The sequence below is a fragment of the Aptenodytes patagonicus genome, chromosome 4 (genome assembly GCF_965638725.1).
Source record: "Aptenodytes patagonicus chromosome 4, bAptPat1.pri.cur, whole genome shotgun sequence".
NCBI lineage: Eukaryota > Metazoa > Chordata > Aves > Sphenisciformes > Spheniscidae > Aptenodytes > Aptenodytes patagonicus.
Window position 1 is genome coordinate 85,270,828 of NC_134952.1, and position 27,091 is coordinate 85,297,918.

Consider the following 27,091-nt stretch of genomic DNA (forward strand, 5'->3'; position numbering starts at 1 on the left):
TACTTAACATGTTAACTTCCACGGACCTTACTCATTAGGATTCAGAAGGCAACTTCCTCCCGTCAGAAAATGGAGAATTAATTGTAAATCATGACAGTCTGGTTTAAATCTAGGATTTTTTTAAATTGGAAATCTTTTAACAAGAGATTACCACGTTTTAAGTTTTATAACATGTATGATATCTTTTAATTAGCTAGGTCCTTTTAATGCAAAATCACAAAATACCTAAGTAGAGCTAGTTGACTACTAAATTCAAACATTCTATATATGTCTGTAAAATATTTTTACTGGGAATGTGTGAATTGCATAATCAACACTCTTTTCCCTGTATTTGGCTTTTTTAAACATCCCTTTATGCTCCCTGAATTGGACACTGGGATATATCACCTCACAATTGCAGAGTTCTGTTAGGGATCTAGCCTAGAATGGGTGTTGTATCATTATATACAAGATGCAAAAAATAATCATTCTGAGATGGAAGTAAAACTGGAAGTGTAATCCTGGAAGCAGTTTGGGATGTTATTAAACAGTGAAGCAGTACACTAAAATGTCCCTACTTGCTGCAGGGGGGTTGAACTAGATGACCTTTAAAGGTCGCTTCTAACCCAAACTGTTCTATGATTCTATGATTGTATGGATATATAATGGTGATTGAGGTACCACAGGGTAAATACATTTATTAAACAAAGTTTGCTTTCTGGGTCAGTATGGGGACCTTTTGTAGAGCTGTTCCTCTGGAGCATCTTTACGTATACAAGCTTTATAGAATCATAGAATCTTTGAGGTTGGAAAAGACCTCTAAGATCATTGAGTCCAACCGTCAACCCAACACCACCATGCCTACTAAACCATGTCCCTAAGCGCCTCATCTACACGTCTTTTCAATACCTCCAGGGATGGGGACTCAACCACTTCCATGGGCAGCTTCTTCCAATGTTTAACCACTCTTCCAGTAAAGAAATTTTTCCTCACGTCCAATCTAAACCTCCCCTGGCACAAATTGAGGCCATTTCCTCTCGTCCTATCGCTTGTTACTTGGGAGAAGAGACCGACCCCCACCTCGCTACAATCTCCTTTCAGGGAGTTGTAGAGAGCAATGAGGTCTCCCCTCAGCCTCCTTTTCTGCAGGCTAAACAACCCCAGTTCCCTCAGCCGCTCCTCATCAGACTTGTTCTCCAGACCCCTCACCAGCCTCGTTGCCCTTCTCTGGACACGCTCCAGCACCTCGACGTCCTTCTTGTAGTGAGGGGCCCAAAACTGAACACAGTACTCGAGGTGCGGCCTCACCAGGGCCGAGTACAGGGGTACGATCACTTTATACTTGGGTTTGTAACTTTTACACAGGTAGGACTGGCTAACGCATGGTTTTTTTCATAATCAGTACCAATGTTTGTGCAGTATAAGCTTTAAGCAGTTGCAGACCTATCCTATATCAATAGTGCATATGAAAAATGTTCATTATGAATAGATATGAATAATAAATTATGTGCAAGTGTCATCGTTTAAACCGTACTTCATGTTTTGAGCTCATCAATATCAAACAATTTTATGCATTCTCACAGTTTTCCAATGAAGTAGGATATGTTTTGGTCCTACTGATTAGCAAATGACTAAAAACAGTTGTATTGTTGTAAAATGGAAAATGAAAGGTAGACCTGCAAAGTTATTTCAGCTTAGGGTTTCGGTACATTTGTTTAAAACTTAGGTCATGTATCCTTTGTGATCCGAGAGACAGATAACGTGCACAATAACTTTTCTGCTATGATGCTGGGGTTTTTTTGAGCTACTTGATAATTAACACTTCCAGAATGCAGAAGTGACTCTGAAGTGTCTTGCTTAAACATTTATATTTACTCGGTCATCATTCTCAGCTGAGTATTGTCCTCTCATATTTTGACTGAATCTGTTATATTAGCAGTGTCACACACTGAATCATTTAATTTTCAGTAGGTAACTTTAAAAGGTGAAGTTGTAACTGCTGCCTATAGAGGGGGAGTGTAGTTTATTCATAATGAATAACAATAATTACCCTAGCTAGACCGAACTTGTCTGTTTCTCTGTGTAATGATTCAGAGAGTATTGATGACACCTGACAAGTGAAAGAACTGTAATTTGAAAGCAATGTGTTTCCTAGATCACATAGATGAACGAACAGTTTGTAATGCTATCGCACCTGAAAAGGATGTGGATGGATTTCATATTATGAATATTGGACGTCTGTGTCTTGATCAGCCTTCTATAATACCTGCCACTGCTGCTGCTGTGTGGGAAATTATAAAACGGACAGGTGAGAAACTGGACTGTATTGAAACTCTTCTTATCTCAGAAGATGAATGAAGGATAAAGTCGGGTGTGAGTTGAAAGGTGTAGGTTATCTAAATGTATTAGGCTGATTGAAGAAGAAACATTTAGAGGATTAATCTAAATAATAAGGAGGTGCCAAATAGATGAGATCTTTTGCCAGTAGCATAACTATTAATTAAGTGTAGACTGTAGTCCGCATAGAATACTTGGTGAAACACTTGGGTAACTTCTTTTCTGCATTTTATAATGTTGCAAGGAACACTCTGTGATATTGCTGACCTCCTGATTATTTATCAAATAGAAGATTTGAATGCATTAGTTCTCATGGGGGAAAGGGAAGAAACAAGAACAAAAATGGGAACATATAATTCAGTATTAGAAGGGGAAAAGAATGCATATGTGTTCAGTAGTTGTTATATTCTAAGTATAATATACTTATGTTCTTATTGGTAGACATAAGAGCTTCCATTTCCCTTTGCGGTCAGAGAAGATACACTAAGTCCTCCAAAGGGTGATTCAGATAACCTGAATGAGTTGCCAGTTTTGTTTCTCTAAGGTGAAAGCTGAAAGCTGTTTTGTGGATTCATCCCTCAAGTTCAGCCTTGTGGATTTTCAAGTCATGTTGATGTCAGCAGTCCACAACAGCAAATAATTATATTTTGGGGACTGAGAAGAAGGGTTTAGGTATATCAAAATAGCAGAATACAAATTTTTGATAATATTTTTTTTGTGGTGTGTGGTTTGTTTTTTTTCCCTATAAGGAATACAAACATTTGGAAAAAACGTCGTTGTAGCTGGAAGGTCGAAGAATGTCGGAATGCCTATTTCCATGCTTTTACATACTGATGGAGAGCATGAAAGGCCTGGGGGTAAGTCCATGACTGTTGTTTTAATGTGTTCATTTGTGAAATCATTAAAATAAAGCTGGTCAGAGGATTCAGATAAAAAGAAAAAGCTTTTGTCTCTTACACAATATTTGCAACCAGAGCAAGAAAATAAATTCGCTAATATATTTCCCGATGTATTCTTAGGAGAGTAGTTTCTGGACTCGACTTTTTCTGGTGTTATGTCATAATTTTGTCTTCCATTTGAAACAGCTGCTGTTTATACATGGTTAGCACTGAACGTTGAGGACAATATCTGGCGGTGTGGCCTTAAAGAGCTACAGAGGTTCATGTGATGTTTGTACAAAGTAATACAGATAATGCCTTATCCTCCTGCTTATCTAATATTAATTTCAAGTTTTTCATATACACGGGCGCACACATATATATGTGTGTGTATATATATTAAAATATATTGCATGATTCCTGTGTTGTTCTATGTTAGTTAGGTGGTGATTATGAAAATATCGAAATGAGTAACAAAGTAACTTTTCAGTGTGAACTCTATGATATTACACATTGGCCTGGGGGATTTTTCTGCAGTGCAGTTTACATCCCCCTGGAAATTGGGGGTTGGAATGGAAATATTTTGAAGTAATTCTAGTTACAGAAGCATGCATGTGCTGCTATATTTGTGCTGTAGAAAGAAAAAACAAATATAACTTCAATAGAATACTGTTCTTCTGCAACTGCATTTTGATGTTAGAAACTTCCAAGGTGGTGTGTGCAAATGAGGTGAACATGTATGTTTAATCCCAGGCATATTTAATAGGAGCAGAGTGAAATCTGTTATTAATATAATAAAACACTAAAAGCTTCTTACTAATCATCGAGTTGGGTTTTCCATTCAGCCTCTGTGGGAAAGTTGCTATTTGAAACTTCGCTCAGTGTTTGAATTGTAAATACCTTCAGTGCATAGTTCTGGTGTCATCCTCATTCCCATGAAAATTAGTAGCATTTTTGCCATTTGCTGCAAATATTGGGTTTTATATATATATATATATATTACTGGCGGTGCAGTTTGGTGTTTGAAATAGGCTTTATACAACACAGACTTATGTTGCAAACTACTTGCATGTTTCTCAGTTGGAAATGAGGAGACTTAGCGACCCGTGATTCTCTCAGCAACTTATTACAAAACCCATAGTAGTTGCATGGATGTTTTTTAGCTGTAACTAAACACTATTTTGTAGCTTTCACCTTTGGAGTTAGTTGGATCCATGGCTCAGTTTTGTTCACTTGTATCCTGGGTTTGTAGTTCTTATTTGACTGCCTGGTAGTATGACTTGTTTTGGGGGGCTAGTCCATGAGTTTATTGGCCTAAAAACGAACTTTATTGTGCTTCACGGTCGTCTGCCTACGTTCTGATTCCTGACGTATTACACATTACTTCACTGGGAGCCCTATTTACTGGCGTTGTCATTGATGCTATGGATATCAAGTATTCTGTGTAGGGACAGAAAAACGTTTGGATATTCCCTTACCGACATTGATGCTGGAATCTAGATGTAGAAAGAGTTAACTCATTGAAGTTGTCTTTTCTTATTCTGAAGAAATGGATTTAATTTTAAGGTAGTTGTTCTTGTTGTCCAACCTGCCAAGCGGTAGTATACAGTATAAAGCAGCTGGCTATGAGAAAACAAAGGAACATTGGTACTTCTTTCACAATAAATTAGCATTAAGTATGTATTTGTCATGTACATGGTGATAAATATTTCGTAGCTGGGGTAGTCTAGTATTGTTTTCATTTCTAACTCACAGATTGGGCTGTCCTTCAAGATCTGGTTGATCTTCTGCAGTTAGCTTCCTTCTCTGCTTCTGCTCTGAGCAACAAGAGGCCAGCCTGGACAGCATGTGGAAGGGAAGAGAGGCAAGGGGGTGGCTTCAGCTTTACCTCAATGGCTGTCAGAATTTCTGAATGTGTCATGACAGAGAAAAAAATGAAGGCAGTTGAGATAAAGCTGAGATAAACAGTGAAAGAGAATGCATAAAGCTTAAGCATAATGAGATCGAGGAGGTAGAGCTAGAAGAAAGATTGGAATGTGAACGTATTAAAAATAATAGCTTAAACGGAATAATCCTTTCCACCCGTTTTCTTAGCGGTTAATAGCAGGGCAAAATTTGTGCATTATGATCAGAGACATTTGTCAGGATACAAGATGAGGTAGCTTTAGCAAGTGTGTTAAGTTTCCAGATGAAGTGTGTTTTGGAGTTGAAAATTACATGTTGGAGTTGGTAATCTTTTTTTTTACCAAAGGCAGGCTTTCTTCTTAAGCACGTGTTTAGAACAATTTTAACCTGTTAATACAAGTGAAGTGGAAGCTTTTTTATTCTTTTTTTTTTTCAGGGGGATGGGGGCCAGACAAGACCTACAGTTAAGTGCTGAAGAAGAACTTTCTGAGGTTATTGTAGGATAGGGTTTTATCAGCAACTGGGCTGATTTGATTAAATAATTTTTATTGATAAGTGATGCAAGGTGTGTGTGATACTATTTTTTTCTTTGTTTTTGTTGTAGGTTTTAGTTGTTTTTTTTTTTTAACAGATTATAAACAAAACTGAAAAGCTGGGGTCTGTCTTCATCTGTGATGTTTTGTATGTAGAAATGGTCGTGTCCTGCAGGTGGCAATATCTGATCAGATCAGGAAACTATCTGAACCCTTAAAAAACACTTTGTGTTGTGTGTAGGCAGGTCAAGAGACTCTCTATTTTATAAGCTAGTGAATTGACTCGGCAGTATCATGCAGAATCTCAATTGCTAAGTATACTCCTCTTCTTTCAGCAGAAATAGCAGTGTAAAAATAGTTGTTTATTTTCTGTTTTGGCATGATCACAAATAAACGGAAAACCTACCCTTTTTGAGGTGTCTGTAACCTTCCGGACTGCTATTGTGAAAGTAGAGGCTTGCTTTTTTTTTTTTTTTTTTTTTTTTTTTCCTCCTTTCCTTTTTGGTAGTGTAGTGAGAGCAATTACTTAGTTTCAGGAGCTGACTACAGACACATTCCTCACTAAAATCTTGATGGGAAAATAGCACTGATTTTATTTTTCGGAAGGTGTGAATATTTGTAACTTTGGATTTTATCCATTGTTTTTTTCTCAGCCTCTCTGCTGAGTACAGGATAAGAGGTCAAAAGAGCCTCATTATGTGTATGTTTTTGCAAGTAATGATTGTGATTTAGGGCAAGACATCCATCTTCTATTGCTTAAAAGAGGTATCAGAAGACTTGTCTATTTTATTCAAGCCTTTCTTTCCAGAATCCAGCGGTAAGTCTATTTGCCTTTCATGTGTGAAGGATGGCCCTTCAGAGAAACCCTGTTTTAGTGTGATTGATAGAGCATTAGCCAAGAAAAGGCAAGTGTGTCACATGAAAGAATAGGCATGGTTCTTCTGCAGGGGGTGAAATGATTTGTTACTAATATGTTTGGAGAATGAGGCATCCAAAGGAGGAAAACTCCTACCATCTATACAGCCTGTATGCTGCTCACTCAAAAGAGTATGTCCATGGCCTACATAGAAACGAATCAGCAGCTGGAGACATGCTGGTTTAGGTTAGCAAAATGGGGAGTATCAATGAGTAATACTTCGGTCCTGTTCCAATCGTTTTGTCTGTATGAGTTATTTCATGATCCCAAAGGTATTCAAGGAAGAAAGCTGAAGGAATCCTGGCATGCAGGCTTTATGTACTGGCTGGGATGTTGCTATCACAAGAAGGGTTGCTGCAGAGATGTTTTTAAGACAATTAGCTGTCTAAGTTCTTGATGCGCTTAAATTCGTGGGAAGTTATAGGAAGTTAGTAAGAGACTTCTAACTTCTGGCAATTCCCCTTACTTCATGGAGTTGCTTATGCTCTTCTGTACTTTTCTCATTACCTGAAAATGTCTTGATCTGCTTGTTTTTGAGGAGACGATATGCAGTATAGAGACTGAAGGAGAAGAGGGATCAAAGATGAGGGGAAAGAGCAGAGAAGTCAGAACACAGACAGGTTGAAGATGAGATGCTTGAGGAAGAGAGTTAATGAGATGAGATGAGAGGCACAGATTACATCAGTCAGACACATTCCAGAGGAAGCAGATGTGGTGGTAACATCTGAGATGGCAAAAACTTTTAGTTTAATGGTTAATAATGTGGCTTAGGAGTCTATGATGAGTGGAAGGTGGAGATGGGGGGATGTGTAGTGAATGCTGTGCAGTACAAATAGTTGACAGGGAGAGTGTTGGGAGGAGTCTCCTTTGATAGCTGTTATCTTTACTATTGTCTTGGGCAGTCCTTGAAGGATCACCACGCTTGCTGTTGGATGCAGTGTGAGACTTCAGTCTCTATCACTATGACAATTCATTTTGTGTGTAGTGGTCTCTCCTCAGTATCTCCATCAAACAGCACAAGGCTTTTGATGTCATACTAGGAGGGTTTATTTGTAGCTTCTTGCCAGGAGAAGTGGATGCATGCAGGAGCAGGCCCCAGATCTTTTGAGTTTTCCCGAAAAGTTGTGTCCTTCTATTTTGCATAACTTCAAACATTTCCTACTCTGGTGTGAAGTAAGGGTTCAGCTGTTTTTGTCTTATCAGGAGATACAAGAGATTGTAGGACACCTGCAAAAATCTGAGCACCATTCTTTTGTCTAGTCTTTTCCATTCCTGTTGCTGCGCTTGAGCTACAGAAAGTGATGGCTTTGGAATGCTTTGAGCGTGTGGAAAAATATGTGCATTGGATGTATTGATTCCTTAAGTGGTTATGGTGGTAAACCTTCTCAGATCCGTCCAATTGGAGTTTTGTAAATACTGATGTTGCTGTTGATGGTGTTCCGCATGTATGTTCAAGGATGCCTCTACTTGATGAAATCTTGGTAGCGTTCCAGTCAAGAGAGGCATTTTGCTGTCTGACCCTTGCATGCAATTACTGGTTGGCAGGGTTTCTAAGCAAAGACCCTTGGCCCAGGGGTGTCCTTGTTGTCATAGCTACTAGACTATTTCCCTACGCAATCAGGTCCTACAAAGAGAAGAGCTTCAGTTGTGATCTCCTGTTGCTGGCCAGATTATCAGCCATGTTAATTCTTGAGGGAGGGAATATCAGTAAGAAATAGTGCCACTTCATTCAACTTGAATTACCAGTTATTTCTTGAGCACCCAAAATCTGTCAAAAACACGGGCCCAAGACTAAACTTTGACTCGAGGAAAACGCTATTATGAAGTTAGGTTACAGGTACAGGGAAGGCTGTGGTCTTCCTTCCTGTCTATACAACAGAATGTCAAGGGAAGCATCTAAGGAGATTCAGGACAGATGAATGACAAACGCGGTTGAGGACAGAGATCCGAACACGGTGATCTTGTACGTGAAGCTTTAGTTTGTGACAAACAACTGAGTCTTATGGCACACTATACAAATGGTGCTTAATAAGGTAGACGCTGGATTCCATGCTGGGTTTGCTCTGTGTAATTCCACTAAACGTAATGAAACTGAATAAGGAATAAGTCAGTCCACGGTGTATAAATGAATTCATCCTCTGAGAATTTTTAACAATAAACAATTTTTCGTATGTGTGAACAGCAAGTGTTGTGAGTATTCTGCCTGTGGTGAAATCAACTATGTGTCCCAAGACAAATCTGATGATCATCTGTACTGTTGTTAATGCACCAAAGTCAGTCATTTGCGCCTGGAAGTAAATGCTATACATGCATTTTATATGTGACAATTAATTGGTGATCTGTTACATTTCAGGTGATGCTACAGTGACCATTACTCACAGATACACACCAAAAGAGCAGCTCAAGATCCATACGCAACTCGCTGACATTGTAATAGTAGCTGCAGGTAATACTAGTTGTTGTTAATACTGCACTCACAACGTTTAAAACCTAAAAAGTAGACTTTCGTGTCTGTGTTGGTGGCACTACAAGCTATTTCACATTTCACCAAATAATTGGTGCTCGTGCTTGCTGAGGGTGTTGCAGTAAGTAGGATTTCTTGTTGTAAGAAGGGCAAGTGATTTGGCTTTTTGTTCTTGCCCTTCACATTTGCAGACTCATAAACTGTTTCTCGTCACATGTGACGCCCTTCCCTTAGGGAGACTTCAGAGTGAACTCAAGATTGGGAACCAGTCAGTGCATAGTTTATACAGGTATAATTATGTAAATTAAAACATTCTCTGTGCAGTGCAAAAATCATGAGTCATTTAAATTTTGACAGGAGGGTTTCTTTAAATCAGCTGGAGGCTGCATTCATAAAACAATAGTATCGTGCCCTTGCTGTTAGAATTAAGGGCAACCTTGCCAAATTAATTGGTAGTTTTGGTAACATATGTTATTAATGGCTGAATTTTTATTTTATTTTTTTCTTTTGCAATTATCATGTATAGAGGAAGAGAATGGTAATTGCCTAGAGGAAAGGGTTTGAAAGATCAGTGTCTATATTCTTAAAGCAATGTAGAGTGAAATACTTGCAGTTTGACTAGTCTAGAACAAAGAGACAAACAGAACTCTGCTTCTGAGCATCCTCTGTGATTTTTTTTTTTTTTTTTACAGGTATTGTAAATAGAAGTAGAAATTAATTTAAAAAGCCAAAACCAAACAATCCAACTTACTAAAAACCTTGGTAAAATTCTGCGTCCCCTCTCAGCTCAGGATATCCTTTCTCGTACCATTTTGGAGGACTACAAGAGGATTGTGTCTTTCCTCTTTCCTTCTCTCTTCCTCCCTCTTCATCATCCTCAAGACCAAAGTCTTGCTTACTTATTTTCTAGATGAAGGCAGATAGGGCACCTGTCTAAAGCTCATCACTTCCCGTGAAGTGACATGTCCTTTGCTTCAGGGCTTAACTGCACTACCTTTTTCTCACGCGAGGTCAGGAACAAGAAACAGTTCAGTTGTCCCACATGTGATTACTCAACTGTGGGCCTGACCAGAATTCACGCGCTGTGAATGAAGACGATAATGTGAGTGCTAACTGGAAATAAACTAGTAACTTTTCATCCAAATTCGTTGCTTCCAATTTAGTCATCGCTTCTGATTTTTATGCTGAACATAGTTTGTCATCAGTTATGCTTGTAGTTAAACGGTTCAGTAGCAATTCAACCGTGTTTGTTCTTCACATGATTTTTCTCGTGCCATTTGTAACAGGAGCATGATACAACACTCATTACACAACATGAGATATACTTGGAACGATGAAAAAACCTAGGGCTAGATTGTGCAAACAGTATGCAGCCCTGCCCCAGTGGATGCTCTGGGGAAGGTTATACTTTAGAAAGGTAGAATCCGTCCAAGGTTCCTCTTGGTTACTTGAGAACTGTGCACATTGTACCTTTGGGATCACGCATTCCCCGGAAATGTGTGACCTGTTCAGTGAGTGTTGCGAAAAAGCTAACTTCTACCCTGCCAGGTAGAAACAGCTGCTGTCATAGGCCACTGTGCAAGATGTGCAAATGGAAAACAGCTTTTTGTGTGTGTCTGCATATAAGAGCGAGATACCTATTCTCATTCTCCTCTTACCATGTAATATTTTTAGAAGAGCCATCTGCGTTCTGGCTCCCGTTTTGGTGACTTGTTGCCATGAGTCTGTTCATTCTGACGTAGTACATCGTCTCTGAGGAGTTTTCTGTTCGCTTGCATTCATGTCTTTTGTAACGCTTCAAATCGGGTGCTTCTGTTTTTACTCTTGAGTTTGAGAATACCCATCTTCATATGTTGTCTCTCATTCATCCTCAGCCTTGGGACCCCAATTTTCCCGCTTACTTTGATTGTAACTATCCATGCAGTTTATTCCTTCCCTCTCGTTCTATCCCAGCTCCTTGCATCATAAGTTCCAACAATGCTGCTCTTGTCCAGCCTACCCCTCCCTAAAATCTGTGTCTCTGCTTCCACATGGAGCTTCCTGAACTCTTTCAATACCACACAGCTTTTGCATTTCTAGCCAAAGCATAATGTTTCCTCCTAAGCACACCTGGTACTTCGCACCCCACCGTAGCCTTTCCTATCTTTGCCTGCTATCCCTGCCTATACAGACATCCCACGGAGTCTGTTCTTTTGCCGTCGGCCCAGACCCGTAGTAGAAGAATAAGTGCAGCTTTACCTATGGTGCTTTTATAGCCACCACAGTACTTCCAGGGCGGTGATGGAGGCGGTAGGCAGTCTTTGACTAGTCAACCTGCTGCTTCTGCTGTCTTGGCTTTCCAGTCTGCCTTGTGAGAGAAGACTCATCTTCCTGCTAGGTTTGGAGAGGGGGTAAAGAGGAGAAGGAACGGGGATGCCAAATGCCAGATGAAATTCTTCTGGGACTACTTGTGTTGTCCCTTGGGACGTGATCTGTGGTCCTCTTGTATAGGAATTGCTGATTTGTCAGACCCTTTTATTCAGATAGTGGCTGGCTAGCTTTCTCAGGAGTTGGCTATTTTACAGACCATATACCTAAGCTGGGATTAGGTAGGGCTTTGTTTCTTTTTTTGTTGAAAATGCGATTCATCATTTTCTACGAAAACTACCAGTGAAAGGTTTTCCCACATTCTTCAGTCAGTGCATTTTAGGAATAGCTGCTGTAACGCTTATCTCTTCCTACTTGGTATGTAAAGTAGGCTTAAGTAAATAGATCTGCTCATTTGGTTTGGGGGTTAGTTTATTTGTTGCTATTAAGTATTTGGCCTATTATCAAACCATTTTACAAAGGGTGTAACTGTTCAGCTTCCGTTAATGTGTTTCCATCCCTATCGCGCACAGATCATTTACCCCCATAAGGCTGAGGCATTATCCAATTACCAGCCAGCTTGCGATTGATTGCATAAGAGCGTGATGAAGTAGATGCAGCCAGATGTTATCAAATGGCATAGGAAAGAATTTGAGGTCTTGGCTTGCTCAACATTAGAAGCAGAGTTTCAAGCTTGTGTCCTATGGGGGAGTGAGAAATGGAGAGCAAAGAAGGTTCTTGTATTGCCTATATCTAAATGACTAACTGGCTGCAATCCAGCACTTTAAATGAAGCCAAAGGCCTTGTATACCAGCGCTTGCCTCCAATAAAACTAAAGTCTCAAACCATATGGACTTGCTTTCTTTTCCTTCTTTTCTTCTCTCCACCTGAGAGAAAGCTGCTTGGGTGGGCAGAGGGGAGCTTAGACTCCCCCTTTGGGAGATACTCTATTACTAGGATCGAGACTCCTCACAGAACATAGAACTGATGGAATTGCTCAAGAAGCAAGGTGAATTGTAATTTTAAAGTTGGAATTTCCCGTCTCTCAAGAGTTGGAGGTTGCATGGTGGGAAAGAAATTTAGGAGGTCATTTTAAAGTGAATACAGACAAAAGATTGCTGCTCTTGCAATTAAGGTATGATAGGCTAATGCGGATGATGTGTAAGGACTTGATATTCTTGGCTCTCTGAAAGCATGCGGTGACTTTGGTCTCAGATACTGCTTTGCCTTAATGTTCCAGGAGACGCTTCATTTGTTGTGACTGTCCATGCATAAACTTTCAGATGTCTGGTCACACATGATGCTGCTGTTTGTAAAGCAGTACTAGTACGTTTGTTCTAAGATAGCCTTTCCTGTAATTAAAACTGCCCTCTGCAAAGAGGGATCCTATTGAACTCCTGTTCTTGAAAGGGGGGTCTTTTTCTGCGCATCAAGGGGAGCAGCTGGCATGCCATATAAGTCTTACCTCTAGCTTCAGCACATGGGGGAAGCTAGATGGGATTGATCTCCTCAAAGCAAATGTGTAGTGCTACCTGCAGTTTGAAATCCCACGTGCAGTGATCTTCACAAAGTGGAAGACATTTACTGTCCAGGACTACTGCCTTAGAAGATGGTGTTTTGCCACAACCTTCAGTAGGACCCAGGTCAGATTTTGTGTGTCATTTAGTTGTCTCTTTTGTACTTAAGTTGTTTCAATACCTAAATAACTGTTTTGGTGTCTCTTGCTATATATATATAGATAGATCAACTGTGCTGACTGGGGACATATAGCCATTGACTCAGCTCTTCGTCTGGAACTTGAAGTGACCTTTTAGGTTTTCTGGGTCCTGAGTGTTGAACATCTTCGTGTTGAATATCGAGATGCTTTACATTTAAATGTGCTGAAGACATACGGTGCAGATGAAAGAGCTGAGGTGGCTTGTTGCAGCACTCAGTTTTAGCTTGAGTTTCTTAATAGCAAAAAAATCGTACCCCAGGACACTACACAGATGTAGCCTACTGAGAGATAATGAAGGTGTGAAGTGCTGAGGCCAGGCCCTCTTTGGTCAAGTGGGGAGATCTCCCAATTTGCTTTAAATAGCAGGACATGGTGTTTTGTAGAAGCTCCTCTGTGAAAGGTCAGTGTCATGCACTGGGGTTATCAGTAACACAGTTAAAATTGTTTATCAGTTGAGTGTGTTTCTTGAACCAAAAACAATGCCATTGTACAACTTCCGGTTTGTTTGTTTTGTTGTTTTTTTTTTTTCTTTTTTATGTAGTACTAGTAGAAACTAACATAGAAAAGCCTCCTCTGTCCCAGATTTGGTCTCAGGCTGCCATCCTCCACCCTTTAACAAATTTTGGTAAATGTGTTTGCCAAGTGTCAATGGCTTCATTATCTAAAGAGTACAAGAGAGAGCGGTGTCTTCCGCGCATCGGTAACATTTGAATGTAGGAGGTCTTCCCGGTTCCCCTTTGCTATGTCTATGTGGAAATGGTAGAAAAGCAGGGCGAGAATGGTCTTTTGAAAGCCCATCTAGTCCATACTAATGCACCAAAAGTGCTATTTTGTACGTACTAGTTCAATCTGCTTTTTCAGATTTCCAGTCCTAGAGACCTCCTTATTCTGTCCTCAGACTACTTGCTTCAGGGTTCCTCTGTTCTTGCGGTTAAAAAGTTCTGGACAGTGCAGCAAGGGAAACAAACTTAACTCTATTATTTTGTGTCACATTGATCATGGACATGGAAAAAAGCATAGTTCCTCTTCTTGTGCCAAAAGTTTTTAATATCCTTGAAGGCTGTCATGAGATCTAAAAGGTTAATTCTTTGCAAAGTTTCCTCATAATCCTCCTTGTTCTTGGTGTTTTATAGAGATGTGAACAGACAGATCAGAGAAGTCTAGCACCCACAGAGGGAATATGGTATCCCGGCTGATGTCATTTGTTGAAGAGATTAGGATTTCTACGTGTGTCTTGCAGTAGCATGGTTGTGTCTGTCTGTGTTCAGCTGATCTAATCTCAAATTCTTTTTCTGAAAAATCACTGCCTAACCAGTTGTATGCTGTCTTGCCTTTGTGAGGGGTAATTATTTGTATGTAAATGTGGTGTTTTTCCTTCCCTCCTGTTGAATGTCAAATGATTTTTGATGCTTTGCTTCTTTTTTCTAGTGGCACTTGAAATCTAAGCTCATCTGCTTAAAGTTCTTACCAGCTTTGTGTCATCTGTGCCTTGTGTCACTGCTAAATAATAAGTGTTCTCTACCATCGTGGTAGTGACATTATAAACGAACACCTGGCCCTTCTGGTATTTCCTCCGCACATGCTTTCATTTTCATAAGGTACCATTGGAACCTCTTACCTGGGTACCATTACCCAGCTGGTTTTCCATCCAGTATGGTTTTTTTGCTTGCTTATGAGAAGATCAGGTGGAGAAAGTTTTATTTGAAAGGCAGTTGCTTCTCTCCTACAGATTGAGCTGATGCTGCTTATTATGGGTAAATCTGAGCTGGCCATTTTATTTTTTCTTGTTGTCTATCTGTTGCTTATAAATGACAGGAATCAAAAATAAGATGGCAGGATAGATCAGATTCTCTCACCATGCTAGGTTTTTTTTTTTTTTTGTAGCAGAGGTATTTCATGTAGTACTTGTTGATTATTTCAGTAACTCCTTGAAATGTCGTGCAGCTAACAAGTAAAGTATACAGGAAATCAGAGGAGTCGAGAGTAACGCAAATCCAAAACAGATAATAAAAAAGGTAAGATTAAAGAAGATGCCGTGGAGGTAACATACACAGCTTGCTTCAGCAGTTGATGACACTTCTGGATCAGCAGATCTCTGACAAGACTAACGGTTTTTTGTGGCTCGCAGAGCATCTTTATCATCCAGCTTTTCTTTGGAAGTGCTATGAAAGGGACTTAGTGCCACAAACTCAGTGAAGTCCTTCCTTCACTGAGATCATATTGACTATGTTTGTGACCGCAGGTTTAGCTGAAAATATTTAGTCAAAATGAAAAAATATCACCTTCTCTTCTGATAATTACAAACTGTGTGAAACTGAGGAATAATTGTTTTCTGTGTGTGATGTATCAAGAAAAATTCAAGTGAAAGAAATATCTTTTTTTTTGTGCATGCACACCCCTTGATATAATTTGAAACTGATGACGTAAGACTACCTGGCCATGTTAATCAAATGTATCTTGATGATTCCAGGTATCCCAAAGTTGATTACAACTGATATGGTAAAAGAAGGTGCAGCTGTGATTGACGTAGGCATCAACCATATCCATGATCCTCTTACAGGAAAGACCAAATTAGTTGGGGATGTGGACTTTGAAGGTCAGTGAAACGCTCTTTATACGAACCTGTTGGATAAATATATTGAAGCTTGTGGGATTCATTCATGATAAATACTAGGAATAGCCAGTGTCTCAAATGAAATGACACTTGCAGGAATTTTCTCCAATTTATTTACTTAAATAAGAAAACAAGCTATATGTTCGTGTATCTGCTCTTAAGAAATGGTGTGTTATTTAAGAGAGGAAGTGTTACTTTTAATTACACATACCAGCAACCTTGAAGAGATGCAGATGAGCTCTTACAGCAGTGTGGTGGCAGAAGATGGTTGTCTCCACGTTTCTTTCATGCTTTGTGAGTCTGTGTAGTGTTTCAAGAGTAAGCGATAAAAACAGTTTCTGCTCTTTCACAAGTATAGGGTCTCCTACTGTCCATAGCAAATATTATTATACCACAGCTTCTCAAGCCTCCTTTCATGCTCTCGCTCTACACTTGTATGTGAAAACGGTAACTTCTGCTTTAGAAGTATCCTTTATGCTAAGGTTTAATGTGGGTTCATCTTAAGCTGTTGAAAAATCTTGGTCCAGGCAAGCCTAACAGATAAAAATTGGTGTTACATATTGATCTTTTTATGTTTAAGGTGTTGCAGAGCAAGTTCACAGTGTAACTTGATTAAATATCTCTGCTCCGGAGGAGCTCCAGACTGGAATAGCAGGATTGTTGCTGTTGAAAGTTAAAGCTTATTGGCAGAGTTGAGTGTGGGAAGCTTAGACAGCATTTACCCACATTATTAATGGTTCTCAACAGTTCCTTATTTTGATAAGTATGAAAATCACCCACAGGTTTTTTCACAGTTATTAACATCTTGGCTGTCATAATGTCTCAAAGCTTAATTATATTCAAAACGTATCTAGCCAGCTGTATGTATTTGGCATTACATCACTCCCTTAGTTCCTGCTGCTTTTACTCATCATGCATGATACCTGTCTGTTAAAGTCAATGAAATTACCCGCACGAGTGTAGCTAAGTGATTGTCTCGGCATGCATTTGGAAATGTATAACTGTATGTGTACAATAGAGCTCTGGTAGAAAAATACTTTTAGAGTACAACTTGGAATTTTTTTTTTAGCTTTGTTATTCTGCTTGTACCATCACAAGTGAAAGGTTATATTTTCTGCTTTCAGAACTGAACTAAAGTACAGAGAATTTTCAGGATTTTTTGTTTGCTTTAGCAGGTATGGGAGGAAAAAAGCTACAACTTGGAGAAACATGAAATTGGATCCTTTTTGTTTGTTTTTCTTCACATGTGAGACCTTCTGAATGTAATATAGGTGTAGATTCAGTGGCAAGGCCGTGATTCAGAGTTTCAGCAATCCACTGTATATGTCTCGTCATGTCTGCTGTGGGTTGTTCTCAGGATTTTTCCTGGGGGGAGGGAAGATCCAAAAAAGAGGGAGGAACTTCAACTTGGATTATGCCACTACAGTTGCAAGGAGCATTTCACTGTGCATTGCCAAAGGGAAATTGTTGTTGGTTCATTGGTATCGGTGAAAGTTTCACTAAATCTCTAACACCAAAAAAAAACATCCCAGTGTATGCATTTCTAAATATTAAAAAGTAAGTCACCCCTGCCAAGTATTTGATTTGGCAGTTAGGAAATGGAACAAGCAGTGTATTGATGTAGCAAATCATTTTATCCTTTTCCTCCGTTTGATCACTTGACTGAATTTATGTTTAAGCCTAAGTGAAAATGATTTTTGCAGGTTAAGGCCAGGTACTTAAATGACTGCATGACATACAGCACCTGTTAAACATCGTGTAGCCCACCAATATCTATTGTCTTATCATCCACTTTAAGTAGAAAAATGTGGCCGTGGGGAGAGCAGAGATTTAACTGGGCTATCAGAGGTTAAATTTGATTTATAAGAAATAGATGGAAATGGCTTACTTCACCAGGTCATCTGACTGAAAATCTCCCGTAGTGGGAAATTAAGTTTATTAGATGGGTGGAAACTGTTCTGATTCAGTTGTCATATTCTAGCAATACTTGGATGCCATCCTCTGATCTCTAGGGGGTAGGTTAGACACTAAAGTTTATTTTTCTCTTTAACAACAAAAGGATCCCATTTCAATTTTCTTTTTTTCTAACGTCGTTCATTATTAAATTCAATGTAAGAAATGCCTGGAGGAAAAAATTTCTACCACAGGCCAAGAGAATTTGATAGCTGCTCAAAAGGTGAGTTCTGAAGTTCTGAAATCTGTTCTAAAAACTGCATTTGTTTGAGTCATGTCCGCTTCTGCTGTAGGCAACGGAGTTGCATGCAGTCACCCGCAGCCGGAGACCTTGCCCTTGACAGCGCTTCCAACAGTGGGCTGAGGACTGACCGCTGGCATATGCTGGTGTACGCGCTCTCAAGCCAAGGAACACACTTTGGCTGTCCTTGGTAGACGAGGAGGAGCAACAAGATTGTTTAGTTTACTTAAAAAAATTTAACAGTATCAGACCTGTGCGTATCACTATTACAGCTGCTATAATGGTTGGCTTGGTCGTGATGGCATTGGGGTACCTCTGTGCTTGTCAGGCTTAACTGTTTATTTTGGGCAAAAATCCCAGGCTGTATTACACAATGTCTTTAAACAGTATTTGTGATTTCCCCCGTCCCCATATGTTCTCTTTATTTTGACATTCCAAACTGCGTCCACATCAAAAAAGGGAATTTTTTTATCCAGAATAGTTTACTGTGCAGTTCCAAGGTATCTATAAGAACAAGACAGGAAAACACTGTGCATGTGGAGGTCAACTGCGACGCGCTGAGGTACCTAGCCTGATATTTAAGGCTATCTTAAACTGCGTGTGCATCTCTCCATATATAACCAGCACAGCACATTCAGTGTACCCCTATTTATGTTAAGAATTTACCAAATTATATGGTCCAGGGAGGGGGCGTTTTGTAGCTTCTGGGAGCCACAAGAGGGAGGGTGAAGTGACAGGAAGAAGGAGAAGCGGTGGCATCCTTAGATTATTGCCAGCGCCATTTTAGTCACTTTTGGGCAGCAAGCTTCAATCAAAGAAAGGGAGACATGTTTCTGTGAACAGGGTAACGCATGTGTGGGTGCACCTGGCCCTGTTTTATAGGGCTTTTGTTGCCACAGCAATAATGCTAAGGGGGGAGGAGGGCTACGGTGACCAGGAACATGAAATAAAGCAACAACTTACACAGAGCATTTAACTGGAACAGCTTTTTTTGGGTGGAGCGCCACTTCCAGGAGTGACTGGTAGAGCAGGGTAGTAACCTTTGAAACTGGAACTGGAAATGCCCGTGAAATCAAAGTGTACAGAACTCGAGTGGGGTTTGCTTTAAATGCTGCCTATATTTCTTTATGCTTCCTCCCGTATCTTTGACAAGGAGATGGTAATGCTGGGTTTTGAGTCTTTATTGGATGCCTATATAGAAAAGAAATCCTTTATGCAAGACGTTCGTAGGTGATGTAGTTGCGGTATCAGTGGAGAGGTTTATAAATGAGAATTGTTCTTTTGACTGATCTGTTTTGCGCAGCCTAGGCAATGTAAAAGAGACTCTGGAAAATGGGTGCCACCAGGAGCAGGGAGGGTTCCCGGTACTGAATAGCAGAAAAGAGTGCCTCAACAAATGATCGTTATGGTGAAGGGTGATGGGCGTATATTATGAATTTCCTTTGAAAGAGGGATAAATGTACATAGTGAATGCAGGGAAACCAGGGAAATGGCATGTTGGATACTGTTAAGGTGGAGAATGGACCAAATTCACATATCACTTCTGGATAGACCAAGTGTACCAAAAAGAAAGAATCGGTTGAATGAAAACCAGGGAAATGTATCCTGTCCTCATCAGCTCCGGGACTAATGAGTACAAAGTAATCGGGCAAGTTGACAAGTTTCTTGAAACTTGTTTATGTAGGTCAAGAGACTTACCACGATAATCTTTGAATCCAATTTCTTAATGGAAATGGTGGTGCTGCAGTTGTATCTTAGCTACAGTTTGCGGGAAAACCAGGCTTTGTGACAGCAGTCACTTCTGATGGTTGTTTGATGCTGCTTTGCATTTCTTGTGTTACCTTCCAGGCTGTAGGCTTCTCTTCAGATTATTGAATCCTTTCCAAATTATCTCTCTGTGCAGCTTTTCCAAACAGCAGTTGTGAAAATAGAACGCGGATGTTCCAGCTGCTTTTGCTATAGCTTTTGTTAGTTAATTTCTCAGTTGATTTTGAAGACCTGACATTCATTTTGCAATTAATCAAAGTCCAGTCTGTGTAATCTCATCACCATATTGCTGCTCTGCAAAAATCAGGGGAAGCATTGCCTGTTGTTATGCTCCACTAGTGCAAGAAATAAATAAGAATGTTAGCATTAGGCTGTGACTGCCAGAAGGCCAGACTGACCGATTGCTAACTGGTGGCGGTAAGCTGCTGGATGGCCAGGTCTAGGTACTCCTTTGCAGAAGAGTATGTCGTGCAGGGGTATAAGTAAGTAATCTTTGATATCTTGCATTTCTGCTGCCACTGCCTGTTATCCCATGGCTACAGCGATATCCCATCCACTTGTCTGTGCTAATTAGCTGAATGCAAAGAAGCTGTTGTGCATAATTTTACACTGGATTTTTCTGCCCAATATGCCTTTGTTGCTTGGCTTTTAGATGTACTGGAGGAGGAAAGATGTATGCACTATTAGAATTACAGTGCTGGGCCGTAATTCCTTCGTTTTCCTTTATATTGCTGTTAAAATCGCTGCAGTAGGAAAAACAGGGATAAGATCAAAAAGAAGGAACTATGAGAAATGGGGTAGATGGTTGCTGGTTGATATCCCACAGCGCGTAGTGAGAAGAATCCCAGAATATGTAGAGCAGAACATGGGCTATCTGCTGTGATTGCCGAGCACGTGATTTGCGCTTATGCAGTGCTGCAGGGATGGAGTGATCCAGAGTAGCTTTACAGGGACTAATAAAGCTGTGTGCAAACAGTGCTTAGGCAGGAATTACTCTGCATCATTTAATGCAGATGCACAAGACCCAGAACTGCCTTCAGGTTGAGACTTGCTCTTGGTTTGTGTGATTAACCCTATTAGGTGTCTGATGTCCTTAGCTTTAAAGGAACCTAGGAATGAAGGGCTGTTTCCAAAGCAGTGGATCCTGTTTTTCAAGGAAACAATCTACATTTCTTTTCTTCTGAAGAATCAAAGGAAGATTTTAAGGTTCTACAGAAGCTGCAAAATAGCAGCTCCTCCCCCATAGGCACCTAATTTGCATACCAACATTTTCCAGGTTGGCAGAGAAATGCCTGGGAGAACAGCATGCATCTCGAGAAAGCAGACTTAAAGCTAGGGACGAAGTTATACTATCGCTGAGAAGCAGAAACAAGACCTTCTGAAGGAACTGACAGTGCAGCACCCTACTTGCTGACATGAGATAGGTCACACTGAAGTGTTGTCTTGCAACTGTGCTTTGGCCTACTACACTTCACGAGGAAAGGAAAATCTATTTACGTTTTTGAGGGCCAGGTTATTTTTCCCCCTTTGGTCGCTGGCATTTGTCTTGGAAAATTGCATTCACCATATCTGTATTTACTCTTACGGATGGAAACTTATCAGATGGTAGTTTCCCCAACACAGACACCTGTTGTGCATTTAAAAATCTGGATCAGCTTTTGTGAATAAGCTATCCGGGTGGTTTTATGCTAACTGATACAAAATATGTCTTCTGCCACACTGACCCACAGGGATTTCCATAATGATAGACTATGGGTAGAGAAATTCCGCAATAACTTGTGAAAACAGTGTACTGTGTGTTTACTGCTGAGTACGGTTACTAACACTAGAGGCAATGAATGTTGTACATGATATTCATTAGAAGGCTTTCTTTAGGTAAGGCATGGTCCGGTTGTGGATTGTACCTCTTTGTAAATAAGATAGGAGTAGTTTGAATAATACCACAAAAAGAGGTATGTAACATTGCCATGGAAACAAACTTATTTCAATTTAACATTGAAAATATTTTAGGCATTTTAATTACTGTGTTTATTTCAGATGTGGGTACATTTCAATAATTATGACATGAATCTGGGAATTCATAGTAACTGTATTAACCATAAACACCAATCTCGAGTGGTAGGTAAGTCAAAATAGTATAACTATTAAAAAGACAAATTCTTTGAGTTTGAGAATATTAAGAATAACTGTCATATGAGATCTTAATTCATTTGTTAAAATTTACATGTAAAAAACCCCCCCCGCATTGCAATTGGCTTACCTTTCCAAACATTTTAACAGTATATCTGGTGGTACCAGTCACCTGAGTAATTAAAACCCTCCCAGTTGTAATTACCATCTGTCCTCAATGAGGCTTAATCTGCTGTTCTTCAGTTCAGTGAGATATTGGCTGTTACGGCGAATTCGCATTCTGCAAATGCTCTTGTTAGGACCCTGCCTTGGGGAGTTCAGACAGTGGGGTTTTTTATTTCATTTAACTCCCCCTTAAAATCTAATAAATATTCTGTCAAAAAAACCCAATATCTAGCTTCTCAAATTCTCTTGTAATATTTCTTTTTGTGAGACCTTGTTATTCTCAACAGTAAAGCACCACATACATTCAGGATCCAATACACTAAAGCAGAAGCAAGTTATCTTGTTTGTTCCAAAATCAAGGTGCCTAGTTTTCCATCCATTGATCTCTTTTCATAGCCAGGTGTAGATTCTGCCCTGGAGTGACTTCGGTGGAAATGTATGTGCTTGTGTCCGAGTTACGCTTGCTCAGTTTTCTCCTGTGTATGTGTGTGTGCCTTTTGAAAAACAATGCTTTTATAACTGGGGTGTGAGTTTCCAAGAAATTATTTCTAAGCAAGAAAAAAACCATCAAACTAGCAAACAAAAAACCTCTCACGGTGGCAGTTGAGGGAAAAAAACCTCTGTAGTAATCAGGTTAGTAATATGCCATTTGGACTAACCATTATTAGCAAATAACTGCTCATTACAGTTTGTCATGCGATGAATTCCCAGCCGGTTGCATATAATTCCTTTGCAAGTAACCTGCAATTCCAGTTGATTGCATTTTGCACAGTAGATAAGAATATCCAGTCAGGATTTATTGCTGCGTTATATTAATTCCTCGTACAAAGAGGTTAACTTGACAGGTGTTAACTTAAATGCTTTAAAAAAAAAAAATCCGTACGTATTTACCTCTTAACACAAGCATTCAAGGTGCGTACTAACTCTGGATAGTCTGACGTGGTTCGTGGTTGGAGCTAATTCAGCTCTAAGAGTTTCCTTTCTGTTTGAGACTTGGGGAAGATCTGCACCTCCGGATCTTAGTTCAATATAGGCACCCTAGTAACGCTGGTTTAAAAAAAGAAAAAAAAAAAACAACGAAGTCTGTTCTGGAGGAGCTGAGTGTTTATGGCTGAAGTTGCAATGGGAATTTTGCCGCTAGAGTCTTTTTTTTTCCTTGAAGACAACTCTTATTTTTGTTCTTTGTCCATATTGTGAAGCAGAAAAACAAATCGACCAGGAAACTGTAGTCCCGCTGCGGTTTTAAGTTCCCTTTTGTGATCGTAGAATGTCTTTGTTAGAAGGCGCAAGCCAGAGTCGGGGTAAGAGGCTTAATAGGTGACTTAACTGCTGCTGGTGCTCTGCTGTCGATTTTGATAGTTACAGCAGACTCCTGCTCTGCATGCCGCTCCTCAGGAACGCACACAGTTTTGGGGGGGGTCATCTCTTTACCTACAGAATGAGATCCCCAGCTTCCATAGCTCTCCTGGATATTGGAGGTGAAGTATCACAGTTGGCAGATGGGGGTGAGGCAAGTCCGTGCTGCCCTCCTGGGGTCGTCCTGCCCTTGAGTCACCTATATGTTCCTGGGCCAGCTGGTCAGCCAGGTCAAACAGTCAAAAACTGCCCCTTACCAAAAAAATTTGGCAGGATTAGCCTTCGATCTGTCTGACCACAGGCTCCATGAGTGTGTGTTGCTCCCATGAGGAAAGGGCAGCCTGCTGCAGGTAGATCAGCTCGAACAGGTTGTAAAACCGTGCCCCAGAACTAGCCCCTGGGTAATAATCTTCAGATGAAGAAAACTACCTTGCAGCCCTGGTCCTGACTGTATTCTGTCACTACCGTGGTTGTAATAAGCCTTCTGCCTTAACTTTTACCATATTCTCCAGTACTTGCCAAGTCTCAGTCCTTTATGCTCATAGCCAGTTAGGCATATGTGGGCAACTGAAGGAAAAAAAAATTTTGGGAAACGTTCTTAGTCAATACCTTTTTCTCTTTTCTCTTAGAAGTGAAGAAGAAGGCTGGCTTTATCACTCCAGTGCCAGGAGGGGTAGGACCTATGACTGTTGCAATGCTTCTGAAGAACACACTCATAGTTGCAAAAAAGCTCATTTACTAGAGCAAGCGGGCTACCTTGGAAGAAGAATCCAAGTTGTTCTATTTATTGATACACAAAACATTTATTTTTTACTACAAAGATATTTATTTCTACATTGTATTTATTTTTTCATGTAAAGTCTGCTAAACCTGATGGTTTACAAAATGTTTAAATACTTTGTGTTTCCTCCTACTGACTTATTGTGAGCAAAAATGAATTGGAGAATGCAGGCTATGCAGATACGGTGTTGGTGGTCAATTACGTGTGTGAAAACAAAGAACGAAGCATGAATTGCAAATATACCTGTGTATCTGGGGGTGGGGTGCAATTACCAAGATCTTATAAGCACTTGGGGCCCTCCGTTTTGATCAAAGTATAAAACCTAAGTTTCAACATGCTAGATATCTTTTAAAAATATGGTTTGGGTTCTGAGGCCGTGAAGCGCTCTGGGTGTAGTTTAAGTCTTAAAATATTTTTTTTAAAACACTTAGAGATAGCAGCAGAAATCTTGAATCTGAATGGAGTGAAAGACTGAAATTTTTGTTTCAGCTGCCAGGCAGTAATGTTGACGTGAATGCAAATGTTCAGTACATGTTTTAAAATACTCAAGTGAAGTGGAACGCTGGTGAAATTCTGACCTTAAACATATGCAAGAGGTATACATGAATAAGTAGCTAGAATTGAGGCCAGAATTATTTTCTTTCCATGTCTGGATTTGTTTGACAAAATGTTTTGGTGCATAACATCCTCATCCCACAAAAAAAAAATGAATAGATGACTGGGCTGGATTGGACTTTAATTAGGTAGAACGTAGTTAAAACTACTATGTATGTATGTTATGTCTAATGCGGGGGGTGGGGGGAGAAGAGGAAAAGGAAAGCAGATGTTTATCCCTGATAAAATTTTTGTGTTGGAATTTTAAGCCATTTAATTATTCTCTTACTTTTTGAAACTGCATGAAGTGTTTTGTTGTTTGGTGGGTTTTTTTTAGTCCATGATGTAAGGCTCAGCCCTGCGAATCCTTGGCTACAATGTTTTGCTGCTTAGAGAGGGCTACATGGGATAATAAGATCAGTATGTTTCTATTCTTAAAAATTTTAGTTCCAAGATGGATCTTGAATAGTCTCATGCAATGTAAAAGTTCGAGTGGAGTTACTGCTAAGATACCAGTTGAACTGAGTGTGTGCACTGTTGATGTGAAGAGCCTACCCCAATTCCCACTAAAGTCAGTGGGAGCCACTTTGGACTTTTATTTTCGTGTTTTTATCTCAGTTGGGATAACTTTTGATTTATTTGCATCAAGAGCCTTAGGTGTTTGCCAGTAGACTATAGATAACTTGAAAGGGGAAGCAAAAAAAATTGTGGCTGAATACTACTGCCATTAAACAAAAAAAGGTGTGCTTACTGTAATAAAAGAAACAAGATGGAGCATCACTTCCGTGCTGATTGTTCTTGTGGTGGACTTTCTGAGAGTTTTGTTTAAGGCAGCATTTACAAAAGAGGTTGACAGAATCATTTTTAAATATATAGTGCCAATAATGCAGACACTTGCTTATCTGTTGCAATTTAAGCGGTAGTGTAAATGTTAGGAGGATCAAGGTGCCTATGGAGATAGTAGTTAGAATGATCAAGCCATCATTGACTAATGTGGAATAAAACTTGTTCACTGTTATGTTAGTCTTGGTGAAAAATTTTAATACAGTTTTGGGGGTGGTTGTGTTTTTTCTTTTTTTTTTATTAGTGTGTTAAGAGTGGAGCGAATGGAGGTCTTTTGCATGGTCAGTCATGACTTTTTTTCACGTTTACATTGCAGTTCTACATTCGTATTGGTTTTCGTCAATTTAGCTATAATCGTCTCTGCATTTTTTTTTTTTTTTTGGCAGAATAACAATTTATGGCATTTTGCTTAAGTCACTTGAGCGAGCCTGCCTCTTTCACATCCTACAAACAATGTATCGTACACTTTAAGGTTTTCCCTCTTTTCACCTATGGTGGATTACATAAAAGCCAGTGAGACTGAAGTTTCAGTCAACGCCATGCTATTTTCAGAGCTGCCGGACACATCTGTGAGAGTGTTCTCCACTGGGAGAACATCCAGAAGGAGTATGCAGAGGGAAGGGCCTATTAACCAACGCAAAAAGCATGCTCGTGTGCCAGACCTGGTCAAGTCCAGTCCAAGCATGAACGCCCTGTGGCGGACAGAGGCACGGCCTTATCCGCTGAAGCCTTCTCACAGGCCTACCGCACCCAGCTGTATTGCCTAATGACAAAGCCACCTCTCGGATTCAAGCCGGATTAAGCTCCCATTGTGTAGATGTGTGTTGAAAGCAAGGCTCATGAGACTTAGCCCTGCTCGGGACTGATAGCAGAGGTTATCCAGGTAGGCATAAACACTCCTGTTGATCCAGGGAGTGTGCAAGCTGCACTCGATCAGTGTGCAGGCATGCAGCAATTCAGGATAGCGAAGGAAGGGAAAAGCCTCCTGGAATGCAGTCCATGAGCAGGAGAACGCGTAATTAAAATGTACATAACTAGCTTGTGTTTTTCCCTTAACATGTGAAGTGGTTAGATTTAATCCTACCGATCATTGAAGAGAGTGCAGCATAGAGGCAGAACTTGAGCTGACCAGAGTTATTAGAGCATTTATCAGAGAACTTTTGGTTTTGAAATATAAAAATTGCGAAATGTTTTTGTTGGTTGGAGCTCACAGTTGAGAAAGCGAAAGTTGTTGCTGGGGTGAAGTGTGTGCATCTCCTTCGGTGAGAGTCGGGTTGTTGGTGTGTGTGTGTGTACATTATTGAACTGGGCCTTTCTGATGATCTGTTCTAGCATGTTTGGCTACCTAAGTACCCTTCAGAGAGACCAGTCCTAGTTGTTCCAAGCTGCCTGTGACCAAGGAAGTTGGACAGCGTTGGGGGCTGTGGAGAGTGGTTTAGTATAAGAAATGTGTATGACAGGTATGTCTTAGAGACCTACAAACGCTTTATGTGAAAAGTATTATGATTCTCATTATGCACACCCACTTCCTTGAAAAGGTAGAGGTGGGCTTTTCTGGCAGTATAGTGACAG

General features: G+C 40.0%; 1 protein-coding gene across 1 annotated transcript in view; it reads left to right on the forward strand.

Moving 5' to 3' along the window:
* Window positions 1-25,456, forward strand: part of MTHFD2L (methylenetetrahydrofolate dehydrogenase (NADP+ dependent) 2 like) — a 41,505-nt gene extending 16,049 nt beyond the window's left edge. The window contains exons 4-8 of the mRNA XM_076337479.1: window positions 2,135-2,287; window positions 3,066-3,173; window positions 8,902-8,994; window positions 15,546-15,671; window positions 23,931-25,456. Coding sequence (XP_076193594.1) covers window positions 2,135-2,287; window positions 3,066-3,173; window positions 8,902-8,994; window positions 15,546-15,671; window positions 23,931-24,043 — 593 coding nt within the window. The 3' untranslated portion in view covers window positions 24,044-25,456. The remainder of the gene's footprint in view (window positions 1-2,134; window positions 2,288-3,065; window positions 3,174-8,901; window positions 8,995-15,545; window positions 15,672-23,930) is intronic.
* The last annotated feature ends 1,635 nt before the right edge of the window (window positions 25,457-27,091 follow it).